This window comes from Numenius arquata, chromosome 2 (genome assembly GCF_964106895.1).
Source record: "Numenius arquata chromosome 2, bNumArq3.hap1.1, whole genome shotgun sequence".
Classification (NCBI taxonomy): Eukaryota; Metazoa; Chordata; class Aves; order Charadriiformes; family Scolopacidae; genus Numenius; species Numenius arquata.
This window is the reverse complement of record NC_133577.1, coordinates 96,674,084-96,687,860: the sequence shown is the minus strand read 5'-3', so window position 1 is coordinate 96,687,860 and position 13,777 is coordinate 96,674,084. Positions and strand designations below refer to the sequence as shown.

The window sequence follows — 13,777 nt, the reverse complement described above, 5'->3', positions numbered from 1 at the left end:
CCCTGGGTTTTCAGTTAGGTATGAAAAGCACCTAGTATTTTGTGAAGCTCCCATAAAGAAATGATAATAATTTTTAAAACACTAAAATGGTCCACGTAAGCTATTTCATCAGTGATGACCTTGCATTTTTCTCTTTCATCCAAGTGTCTCATATCTCTGCGTGCATATGCATAAACATATGCATGCCTACAGACACAGGCTTTGCTGCTCTGGAGCTGTTGGTTTGTGCAGCATAGGCTCAGATCAATTCCGTTAACTTCTGAAGAGATGAGACCCTTCTATAAATTTACATCGAGTCCTTTACAGTTGGACTCAATGCCCTTAAAGGTATTTTCCAACCTGAATGGTTCTATAATTTCATAACTCTAAGTAGATGGTACAGTGGAAGACTGTCCCAGAGAGTCTTAAAATGGTAAATCCCCCTCAGCCCACCAAAGAACAGAACTAAAAAATTTTGTTCAGAAGGAAACTTTGTAAATTGCAACCCAAAACACATAAAGGATTTTTCTCCTGCTATTCCCCAGAATAGCTGACTGTTACTGAACATTTCCTTGGCACTTGTATGACTGAAGAACAGCTGTTCTAAAATATGACATTGTACAAGCAATCACTTAACACTGCTATAGAGTAAATTCAGTGAAGAGTGTCAAGAGAGAAGGGCATAGTCTTTAGACATCATCAGCAGAAAATTAATGCAGATGAAAGTTAGATTAACATATCCCCTGAATGCTATAGAAATAATCTCCACATGGGATGTGATTTTCTGGGCACAAACCTCCCAACCTGAATATGTGAAACCCTGAGTCAGATAATGGGGGTGTGCAGTAGTTACCAGCAAATATATGGGGCAGTGATGCATGTATGGAATCTATATAGGATGTATGGAATGTACATTAGAAAGTCTGAGGGGCAAAGCAGAAAACCCTAAGAACAGCACTGGGATATATGGCCCCATACCTGAAACCAGATCTAGACTGAGAGAATAGAATAGAGAGAGAGAGAATAGACAGAGATAGAATTGGCCCTAATCCTGCCATTACAGTAGTTTTACACATCTGGATACTGGTAAGGATCAGACTCTAATTATAATGTGATATTGACCCATTATATTTGGCCTATAAAAATGACGTGATCTTAACGCGTTGAATTTGAAGAAAACATAATGTAAAGGAAACTGTAAATTATTCAGATTTTCTTTACAATTAAATTCTTTTTTGATAGTCCCAGACATCAATAAAATTTTTAGTGTTTCTCTGAGAAAAAAAGACAGGGAAAAAAAAAGGTTTTACCACTGGAGAAAAATCTGCTTGGTTTCTCCACCAAAGAAAGCTTTTTAGGGTCTTGGACATAAACTTTGTACTAGTCACGACCTTCCAGTATACCTCAAGATAATCGTACCATCTGAGCTCCAAAGCCGTCAGAAGACCCAGACACAGCTCTTCTGCAATGCATGGCAAATTCCAAGGCTGGAAACTTCAACCAGAAGGCATAATCAGAGCCTTCCTGCACATAAGGATTCATACTTTTGGAGTAACTTAGTAGACTCTTGTTATTAGCATTAAGTATTTATATAAACAGACAGAGAATGGCATTTTCTCAAAAGGTTTTGTTTGTGTAAATTCACTCTGATATTTACCACCAAAAATTTGTAATCATTTTCCCATTTACTACTCCTATACTACCTGTCTGTGCTGGAAGGATCTTCTTTAAGGACAGTGTAGTCAATGAGTAAAAATATTTCCAGAAAGGGAGAAGGGTCTGGGGAGTGGGCACAGGCAGCTGCAGCAATCCCATCGGCTCACTGTGGCATATCATCCTGCTTCATGGTGTGTGACAGGAGTCTCCAGGTCACTAAACAGTCCTTCTCTTCCTCCCTGATCACAGCTCCATCTAACATCCATTGCTTTCCTTTTCTACTCTAAGGAAAAGTTTATTTAAGGCATTATCTGTGACGTGATATACATTTAGGCAAATGAAACACTCAGAACATAACTGTAAGCCTAGAAACTAATATTTTTAATCTGGAAATGGTAACAAAAATATACTACTACATGCTACACTAATTGAGCACTTAACAAGTTAATGAAGCAACAAGGAAAATTCTGACCAGCAGATCCAAGATAGTGGTACAATTAAACCAAAACTAATTGAATAACGATGACTATCTCGGGGAGCTAACAATTTCTTTTATACTATTTTTATGGGTTTAGTGGCATGCAAATGTAAGCACTCTGTTTTCCTAGGTAGAAGGATATAAGAATCTATCAGAATGCATTACTTAGTATACATAACAAATCAACAGGACTAATTTGAAATTAAGAATATAAAACTGGAAAAGTAGATCTGATTCCAGTATTAGGGAAATGCCAACATTTACTCATGGTAGCAAAAAAGTAACAGCAGGCAAGCACACTATCAGCGTTTTTTCAGTCCTAACATCTTACACTATTTTCCTAACAAAAGAGCAAAGGAAAGCTTAATCTTCTAAAACAGGAATTAGCTGATTGGTGGGCCAGCTATCCAAGGGAAAATAACATTACTGATAAATGAAAGGGCTGAAAATGTTACAAATTTTGGCATTTCTACTGTAAAGTCAACTATGTAACTTTTACATGAATATAATCTTTTGTGCAATCATCTCCTTTCCATTGCAACACAAAATCTGAATTATTTAAGGAAAAGATCCTGGGTACTCACTCATGAAAAGTTAATAAAAATTTTCAATTCGGATTACAAGATCAGTCCCAAAATAAAGATCTGCTATGCACTTCCCTTTTACTTGTCTTAGAAAAACATCAAGAAACCATGATACTTGACAAATATAAACAGAAGTATTTTTAAGTGATGAATATCAAGTGACTCTCCAACATCTCTCCCCATGGCTGCCTCAAGGGCAGCAAAGTTTCATCACCCCGGTGGTGGTGGGAATGGGGGGATAAATGAAGGCAGCCGTTTGCTGTGATGGAGCTGGCAGCACAGAGAAGAAATAGGCATAACTCTGCCATTACCATGATTTCTGCACCCATGTCCCAGTGAACCATCAGAACTATCGGCACCTTGGCAATCAGAGAAAATTATTTCCCTTAATACCCTGGCTGAAGGCCAAGTAATGTTATCTACTGAATTCCAACAGATATTGTATTAACATTTTAGATTGCAGTGACAGATACTGATATGAAAGCGTTTGACTGACTGTTCTATTTTATCTCCAAGCAAATGGCAATTTTGGGATCAGGTTCTGATCCTGATATAACTGAAACTTTCAATTAATGCCCAAGCTAGATAAGAACATCTTTCTTCCCCATGTCTGCTAAAATAACTATCATCTTCCTTTGTTTCTATATTTAAACATTAATTACACTTAGAATTAAGTTCGTGAAAGCTGCACACAAAGCATTTCATTTAAGAGAATCTAGCTGTGGGACAAACTTCCACAAGAGATAAGATTATCCATGTATGAGACATTTAGCAAATATGACAAAAGAGTTTGATGAAGCAGGACTGACAGATCGACAATAGACGAGTAGATGCCTCCATCTAATATTTTGACAGACCCCACTGACATCTTCCAGCCTCACTTGATAGCACCTAAGGCATCTGCACACATCTCTCTGGGTGCTTGCAACTTCCCTCATCTAAATATCAGGCAGTTTTCTCCTACCTAATTCCAGTAAAGAACCTGGGATGTGCAGAACAACTCTTATATCCTTCAACAGGCCCACACAACCAGAAGGTGCATGTTGAACACATGCAATTTACCCAGATCCCTCACCAAGTGTTATGGCACAGGCACTTCAAAAAAGTGCAAACTGAGGAAAAAAAGTACTGATGCTGCTTACCCTTATATCAGAGCCCATATCATAGAACTGGGAGAACTGTGTTCAGTGTCCTCTTCAGGTCAAAGAAGTTCAAACCACATATCTCATATCCCCAAAGAATGCCATTACCTCCAATAGGGTTCCTTCAGGAAGGAAGGAGAACAAGCAGGAGCATGTGGCTATCTAGCAGTTACTTAGCTAGAAGGAGGGATGTCTTTTATCTGGTTTCTGTTCTCTGCACTAAGAGTACTTATTGTTTTTAATATTTAATACAAACACCCTCTATCTCTGCATTATGAATGCTGTCTTCTATACAACGTAAAATTCTCAACAGAAAGGACAAAGGTACATTCATACAACACTGTAAGTTCATGATGAAGGCACTTATATGGAAAGACAAAGGTTTGAATACTTCAGAGGTTTCACGTGTACTAGTTAGGGCTATTCTTATCTAGACACTGAGACTAAATACTAGGAATGTAGATCTCAAACACCAAAATGATAGGCAGCCCGAAATTTTCCTGAATAAAGTAAACTAGACAGCATTATTTAGCTGCAATGTGTTGCAGGTATTTACCTAAGCTTCTGAATATTGTTGTTAGTAACCTGCACAGTCTTAATGCACTAATAAGACACCAGAGTAAAGGGCTGCTACAGTCCTTCACCAGCCCTTCTGAATGATTGCACCTTCCAGTGTGATTCCCAGCAGTAGAACTGGTTACATATATTCTGCAATGTTCCAGTTGATATAACTGGAGTTCAAGAACTTTCAATATGATTTTTCATACAAAATGCAATGAGACCAAAATCAGTCAGAAGTCTGTGGTGGACCTTTTCTTACAGAGTACCCTAAAACTTCAGCAGGACTAACAATTCAAAGTCATTGTTATAAACTACACACAAACATATTTTAAAACAGAGAAAACTCAGTGGTGCTGAGTAAAGCAGAACAGAAATAAAAGAGCTTATAAACAAATGTGCCCTTGGTGGGATGGATTCCTCTTTGCAAGTCTGCCCTCAGACCAGAACCACTCAAATACAGTCACATTTAGCCTCCTTAAATCCCTTTCTTTCCCTCACCTCAAAAGTCTAGCTGCTTGTCTCCTCATCAGTCTTCTCAGCTACCCCCCAGTCTTTGCTCCTGCTGTAGGCTTCCTGCAAGCTAGTCTGTCTCCTCATGTGCTCTAGAGGCTTTCTCCCAGCCTACTCCAGACAGTTTCATTTGGTCTACAGCAAGCAGTCAGAACAAGAAAAACAATGTCTTCTGCTCTGCTGCTTCAGATTCAAACATACAGCAAAGAGCCAATCAAGAAGACAAATAAGCAGAACTAATCCTCAGTGCTCATAAGCACCTCCACTTAGGCATCATCTTCAGTAAATGTCAAGGTACTTTTACTCACGTCCATAATATACAATACTTCTGATAATAGAGTTTTGTCCTGGGAGTCCAGGGAGTGCGAGGCAGTACTGGGTTTTATATACTGACACCTGAACATGGAGTCACAGGCATAGCAATAGAGTTACACACAGGCAACTAGATAGATATTATTTAGAGGATCAACAGTATCTTTAAGGCACAGTTCACAACACTAAGAGTTTGGAAAGCATTGCACAAGATTCAGCAGCATGCCTTGAGTCCCTCGCACTGCCCTAGTGATACAAAAGAATCACAAATACAACATAAATCACCTATTAAGCCATCTAAACAGCTGTCCTAAGTCACCAGTGAATTTCACCCCATGTGCACGAAACAGTCATGAGGGCACTGAGGCAATGCACACAGGCCATTACCATAGCTTTTAACAAAGTGCTATATTATCTCTCCTCAGAACAAATCAATTCCACAGCCCAGGGGTCAGGCAGAGCCAGGAGCCTGTCACATGCTGATTCAGTGCAGCGTTAGCATTACTGCGCTTGCTAAGAGAGTCCAGCTGAATGCTAGAAGCCAAAAGAACAAACGTGGACCACCCCGTCTGTCTGCAAGGGCTGTGAGTCCTTCCACTCACTCTCCAGAATCAGGCGTACGACTGCCCATGCTGGCCTACAGTATCACTTTTGGATATATTTGTTCATTGCTATGAGATTTCTTCCCCAAAAAATGTTTACATTCTCAAAGATACACACGTGTGGAACGCATGGTAGCCTATATGGAGTCCTGTTCAGGGCTTGCCACCTTGTTGTTCATTTTCCTGATAGAAAACATGACAAATCTTGGCTTAAGACTTAAAAGCTCTTCCACAGCAAACAGAAATAATGAGTGACCCAAAGAAAATACAATGCCCAGGGACAATGATTGCAATTAAACTGCATTTCTAACTCAGTTCCACAAAGACTTAAACTCTTCAGACAATTCCTTGCGCTTTCCAGGACTGTCCTGCACATTTTATTTGCCCTGTTATCACAAAACAAAAGGAAAGAGACCTGGTGAACAAGGGAAGAGGATGACAGCTAATGAAAGCCCAGCCATGGACATAAACATATCAGTACCACCTGAAAGAATGCCACTGCTACCACTGGGTTTCTTGCTTCTCATAGTCCTACCCATTCCCAAACTCCAGGGACACGTGTGACATAAGCTATATCCTACATCACAACACTGGGGCCAGCGGTGTTTCTGCCCCAGCAAGGTAGCTGAGAAAGGCAGACTCGGCCAGGAAGGGTGACCTAACTTGCAGCTTTAGAGGCTCAGTGGCTCCTTCATTCAGCTGGGCCTCAGAACAGCTGATCCTCTGCAAGGAGATGCTGAGATTCATTTTCTCCTTGAGAACAGCGAGACATTCCCTCGGACTTCTAATTTAGAGCAAATTCACAGACAAGTAGGGGCAGCAATTTTGCATCACAAACCGTAAGAGTTTAGTTTAACTGTATGACAGGCATCAGATGAACAAGTTCAGCTTCTGACTGAACTTTTTAAAATTAAAATAGATTATAATACCTTTTCATCTAATAAGTCCAAAATTACTCAATTCCTTTATTTACCTGGGTTGTTTTCTGGTTCCATAACAAATTCCTTCTGTCAAGTAAACATTCATGAATAATGATATTTTTAAGTAGCTTTTTATTTTGTCCAGGGATTCAAAATGTATTATAAAGTTTATTGGTTTGTATTTTGAGGAATATTAAACTATGCTTAGATTCAAAAGCACTCTTAATTTATTTAGATTACCTTATCGCGTTATCAATGTAAAAAAACTTAGTAACCACAAAAAGCTTAAAGAAATCCTAATTTTGAAAGAGTTTTTAGGTTTTGGGTAGAAACCGCATCCCAGAGTAGCCTCTTGTCTACAAAGGGGTGCTTGTAAGGGTCTATCAGTATATTTCTTTCTCAAAAAGGACGAGTCCAACACTTGAAACCTTAAACATGGGCTGTGAAACAACGGTCACCAAATCAGTTCAGGTGCCCTATGACAGAAATAGCAAACAGGCAGTGATGCTGGACTGATGCCTGCCTGTCATATCTATCAGTGAACACTATATGTTTGCACGGGTTTATTTGTTTTCCAAGGGCTAGCAATGAGTAGGAGGATCAGGATCAGTCTTACAATAAAATACCCTTATGGATTTCTTTCAGCCACCCTCAAGGTATATCAGCTTTTAGACTCATAACCTTGACAACATCCTTTTGGAGATTGATATGCCACTCTTTACCTGTCTCCTCATACTATGTGTACTTGTGTGCTACTGCAGCACAAATGGATCTGGCACTGTGGGCGGTTCACACGTGCATGTGCTGGGCTAAGGCACACATCGCCATAGTATCAGGGTTCCCAGCAAAATGAAAAAGAAAACACAGAGTTCCCGTTTCTTTTCAGAAGACAGGATAAATGGAATATAAGTATGTGTACACCCGAGAACTATGCAGGAGAACTCATAATCCTGTGTGCAACAAAATAGTGATCTTTGCAGTTTGTTTTAAACGCTGTGAGTGCTTACCTCTTTTTTCTCTTGGAATTTCTGTCCAGACTGATGAAACTTTAACAATCAACCAAGATAAAGGAGGCAGACGCGTCTTCAAACCAGTCTTCTCAAGAGAAAGGAGGATGGACTTGGCACCCACACACCTGACACTGAAAAAACTGAAATCTGAAATCCCAGTTTGTAATCCTGGTGGTTGCTCATCTGGATGTCACAGCCTGGTTCCCTGTGCCCTGCCTCAGCCTCTCTTTTTCTTGCAGCTGACTTGGGATTCTTCATTTGTGCCTCATCCCTGAAATAAGTGCAACAAGCCTAGAGACGGCCTGTCAGAGTCAGCTGTTTATATCCCTGCTGAAGTCTGTCTGGAGAGCAGAATGCTCATTAAACAATTTTTCACACATTGATGATCTTTCCTTCTTGTTCTTTTTCTTTCTTTTACAATAGCCTTCAGAAAAAGAGAAGGGTTTAAGAGTTGGTGCAACTGGTACATAATATGACTAAGTCAATAGGATAGTAAAGATTTTTTAAAATGTAGATTATCGATCTTTGAAATTGTAAGGGCTCTTTCAAAGTCATTAGAGTTTGTCATGTCAGTATGTTAGTAAGGACTTCTATAGATTAAGATTAATGATGCTAGGGATAATTATCGCTTAAGAAACTCGCATATTTCTCAGTATTTGGAAACTCCATGCAAGGCCACGCAGTGTCAAATTCTCCTTGAATGTAGCTTAGCTCCATTTCTGCTATTAGACTAGGAGGAAGATTTTCTTTGACGCAATGGGAAGTTAAATTCCCAGTTTCTTTGAAAATCAATGGCAGTTGAGCTGTGTAACTCTGATTTGTGCTTTTTAAAATAATCCCCCATATACAGTGAGTGCAGATGATTTGCAGATCTACTAAATCCACAAGTCAAAATCCTTCTGAATATTTTTTCCTTCCAAAAGAAACTGTACATGTACAATAGCTGCTTTTCCAAATTAAACACTCAAGTCATGCTTCTTCTTATTATTGTTCCCTGCAAGACTTCATATATTTTGCTAAAGGCATGAAAAGTTAAAACTTAAAGAACCAAAGCTTTTTGTTAACTTGCAAGAATGTAAAGAAGTCCCTAAAGCCAATAACCTGATTTTTGCAGGGGGAGGGGAGGGCTCATGTGCGTATTTTTTTTAATCTAAAAACATAAAATTCAATATTTCTCAAGTTATTTCTAAGGCTTGGGCTCAAACATGAAGTACTGTCCAGATAATTAATGATATAGCTCTGCTGGAGTTTCCCTTGCATAAATATATCTAGAAAGCTAGAATTGGTGGGGGATCATTTGATTCTCAGGTATGAGGAACTAATTCCCAAAATAGTCCTTAGGATTATAATTTGTTTCCATGAAATACTTAGTGACAGGTTTTACTCATCTGTTTTTCAAAAAGAGTAGCAAGCATACTTTGGCAAAGTTTGAACTGGATTGAGGCAAACACAGCCTGACCAGCCTTTGTGGATGGAATCAAAATGATCTGGAGATAAGCTTTTTGATTTTTAAAGGAAGATAATCAAAGGCAAAAGAATTCTGAATCCAGGCTAGGATATCTTGGCTCTTTTTCATCAGATGCCTGAAATGGCAAGCCACAGCACAAATCCATATTCTGTTTCAGAGGGGAAACAAAGGTTGAGCAAAGGGTATCAGCACGGTTCCTGTCTGGCGTGATGCCCATCTTTGGTGGCCTGCAGGACCACATCAGAATCTGTTTTGTCTGCAGCAAAATTGCAACTCAAAAAAGACTTTGCAGAAAGTGCCTCTACATCTTGAAGTCCTTAATCAGTGAGGAATTTTGAAAAAAGATATCTTCACACAGAAGAAAAATATCTAGCAGCTGGATATATAAAATACCTGATCATAAAATCTTGTCTTCAGAAGGAACATTATAAAATGAACATGAACATAGAGAGATGAACTGCCTGGTATTATTGGTATCCTATTTAACTCCTCAGGTCTCAGTGATTTTCATGTCCCACCTTTACTCAAGTTTAGTTTGAGTTTATTCTGATCTTGAATAAGTGGATAAACAGCCAACAGGCACTATATGAAGATGAGAAGTGGACTTCAAAATCATATACTGCAGATTGCATTTCAAGTTATATTAGTTTATAAGAAGACATTAGTACGTGAATCCAGACAGGCTTTTCCTTGCATTAGGGGTTTAGGGAAACAAACAAACCAACCAAAAAAAAAAAAAAAAAAAATAGGGGGGGTGGGATAAGAGCTTTTTACAAGCTTCAATATACTATCACACATTCTGCTTGTGTGTATAGATTTTAAGGGCTGGAATGACCAAGTACAAACAAATCTCACATTGTCACAAGTTACTAAAGTTCCTGGTCCAGTGTTAGCAATGAAACATAGAAAACAGACAAGACTGCAAAGCAATGGTCTTTTTACAGTGGTGAAACAATCACATTCAGCATACATTACCCACAAAGTTAGCCTTGACAGATAACTGCACACGGCAGCAGCATACATATTACTAAAAATTGTTTCTTTCTGAGGTTATTTCCAGGAATTCATTTGTGGCACACATGTGCTATCTGTTATATCTATTTTTATGAGACAAGCAGATTTTATTATTTATTTTTTTTTACTTTCACACCTTTTACCATTTTTTCAACTGTACCATCATTACAAAATTATCAACAAGATACTGAAATTAGAGAATGCTGAAAATGAGGCTGAAATGCTTAACTTCTCAAGAAATTAACAGAAGTCTATCCACTGAAAATTCTCTTTCTTTGGTACTGATTAGTGGACCAATAACAGGAGTCACAAAAATGCATAAGGTTGCATAGACTGTACACTTCTGAATTTGTTGACAGAAGCCACAGACACAACAGTATAACAGAACAGAAGGGAATTTCTTACCTTTATGATGATTTGCCCCAGATGCTAATTTCCCCCACAGCGTTACAACAAATATTATTATTAGCAGTTTTCCTTTTGTTGCTTTCTGTAAGTATCTCTTATTCATCCTAAAAACAAAAACATACAAAAATAAGTATTTATCTTAAGACTTCTTTAAAAAACATTTTTGTCTTAATTTAAGGAGAATTCAGGAAGTTTTTATAAGAGTCTGGCTGACATCCTTGGGTCTTAAATCCTGCTTAGCTCTAAATGAGGTACACCATCTAGAGCATTAGTATAACCTCCTCTTCCTGGTCCTCCAGCATCCCTTGCCCCTGGTCAGTACCAAGAGAATTCAACACCTCCATTAATCACATTTCTCTCAAGGCACAAGCAGTGCTCGTAACCGCAGCAGACTCCTAAGCTGGCAACAAGTATGAATCCATACAGCTGTGCTGCAGGTTTTGATGAACAGAGCAGTTCCACTAGTGTGTCTGGAGCCAGTCATGGTCAACGTGGTCCTCTCTGACCATGCAGTGGAGTTTTTAGCTTTTGGGATTGCAACTCTTTTTGGATTCTGCCCACAAGTCATAAGGAGGTAACAGATTTGAATATACCTCCAGCACACGTATCAACCATCCCACAGAGAAATCCTGTTGGGAAGACATGAGTGGTTTAGAAACACGGACTCAAGCAGGGCAGATTCACTAGTCTCTCTCCTGTCTATCTTTGCGTAATGAAAAGATTTGATTTACTGCACCAAGGGAAATTGCACACAGCTACCCTCATATTGCTCAGTGATGTTTTCACTGTGACAGCAAGCCACCATAGTGGCTCAAGCACAAGGTAACACATGACTTATTTCTCAGCAACCTCCTCCAAAGACAAAATACCCCTCCACCTGCCAAAAAGACAAGTTCAGGAATGTAGGCTCTAGTGCTTAAGGATCACAGTTGTGCAGAGAGTGGCAAGAGGTATAATAATGAAACCTTCTCTCACTTTTCATTCTCTTTAGAAGAGCCCTAGGGAGCTGGCTAAGAAACAGCTCTGCACAATGGTCATGTTTCTGCTGATAGGACAATAGGATAATAGAACAATGATGCCTATTCCAAAGCACTTATACTAGTAAAGCTGTAAATTTGATCACTTGAACAAAATTATTGCTATTTTGCAATGCCTGGAACTAGGGTGCCCTTCTGAGCAGAAAAACCCTGCACTGCTTCAGTATGGTTGCACATTTGTTTCGTATTCCGTTCCTAAGAAGCCCAAAGGAATTTAAAAGCATCTCTTTTGCTCTGCTTGTGTACAACACTATCTTGGGCAACCACAACCCTGTAGAAGGCAGACTGCTCTAATACAGAATTAACAGGTAGCCCGTTCAAAGTCCCAAATCTCTTTCCATTCCTTCAAAGCAATTCCTTTCCTCTGAGCAAATTGCTTTCTAACAGAACACTACACGCTGATAAGGCAACCCCACACACACCCCACGACTCCACTCATGATTTCCAGACTTGTAACCAGACCACTTCCCGCAAAACTGCCCATCTTGCTCTCCAGGAGGTTGATGCGATCTTGTTAAGCGCTGGTGAGTTTCCACACCAGGCTGTGTGTAACAAAACACTATGACTCAAATTAAGAACCCACTGAGGAGTGTACCAAACCCTTTTAAACCTGAATTCAGTGCAAACAGAACTCAGCATCCTTTGACAGAAGTCACACATCTACAGTATGTTTCCCAGAGGTTCAGATATCACATTTATCAGGAAAAAAGAGAGACAAATAAGGAAGTGCTATATCTAGGATGGTGGATGTGCCCCTGAAAGCCTGACTGATTAATAATCACAGTGGAGGTCACAGTGTGCTGTGAACCACACCAAGCTCTGCCTTCTTGCACTGATTCCAGTGCCTTTGGAGTGTAAACTGCATATTCATCATCAGCTCCAGGTTTATGAAGCACTCAAAGCTAAAGGGAAATATATTATTTGTCACTGTAAATAAGAACAAAAAAATGAAACTGGAATGCACATTCAGCATATGCTCTTTCACAGCTCTCTCTGTGAACTGAATATGAATTAACTCTTTCACTCCTGGATTCTCTTACTGCACCTGCTATGATGCTGGTGCCAAGTAATCTCTCATTAAAATCAAATTAGTCTTCCTCACCTACCCAACACTGCTCAAAAGCCAGTGGGACTTGCACCATTAAGCAAAGTTGAATCTAATACAGTTGCCTCCTGTACTCTGCTGATGCCAGATTCACTCGCTGTGTTGCGAGGCTGGCAGCAAATGCACAGCAGAAAATGCAAATACATAAGGAAAAACAGTAGCAGCAGGGGGAAAGAAACAAAATCAACCTATCTGCCTGTGAACAGCAAGCCCTTAGGGTAAGTGGCAGACTGAAGATACAAACCTCTGTCCACAGCCCAGCACACCAAAGAGGAATAAGCCAGCACTGAATATAGAAGAGGCTGTTCTGCAAAGTAAAGGAAGGGTTTCAGCTTTGACGCAGAAAATCTGGGATCATTGCCATTGCCAGATTTTCCAATCATGAGAAAAACAATACACCTTTTCTGTACCACAAGCCTATTACACTATTGTGCATTAGTTATTTATGGTATTCACCTTTAGAAGGACAGAAAACATAACTTTGTCTTTTAGCAGTCCCATAACGGGCACAATTAACAGCAAAGTCAGTGTAAGTAGCAGTTCTAGTTTGGGACTAAGACTTCAGAGGCCATCAGCACAAGTACTGAAAAAAATCTCAGCAGTTAAAGCAATTCATAACATACAGCAGCTCAAATAAAAAGTTGGAAGATGATGTTAATTTTCAAACTAATTATGCAGTATAACACTAGACCTGCTGTTATGTGCGTTGGCCACTAACAACAGTCAGTCCAAGGACAGACGAGTGGCCACATAAGCACAAACAAGGCACGAAGCACTCTGCTCCCAGCAGTGCCGCGACACACACAGAAGCCAGGCTGTACCAATGGAGCCCGGGAAATAAAAAATGAAGGGTTTGTTGTCCAAGAAACTCAGGGGGTTGGGATGGATGCATCTCACCAGCAAAGCAGGCAAAGAGCTGGATAACAAGGGAAGACCATGAGATATGCTCAGTAACTGAGTGCATGCATTATCACCTGGGCTCAGAAAGTGT

General features: G+C 39.6%; 1 protein-coding gene across 1 annotated transcript in view; it reads right to left on the bottom strand.

Moving 5' to 3' along the window:
- The window catches only part of TAFA2 (TAFA chemokine like family member 2), a 55,065-nt gene extending 44,315 nt beyond the window's left edge, over positions 1 to 10,750 (bottom strand). The window contains exon 1 of the mRNA XM_074167607.1: positions 10,642 to 10,750. Coding sequence (XP_074023708.1) covers positions 10,642 to 10,747 — 106 coding nt within the window. The 5' untranslated portion in view covers positions 10,748 to 10,750. The remainder of the gene's footprint in view (positions 1 to 10,641) is intronic.
- Positions 10,751 to 13,777: the final 3,027 nt, after the last annotated feature.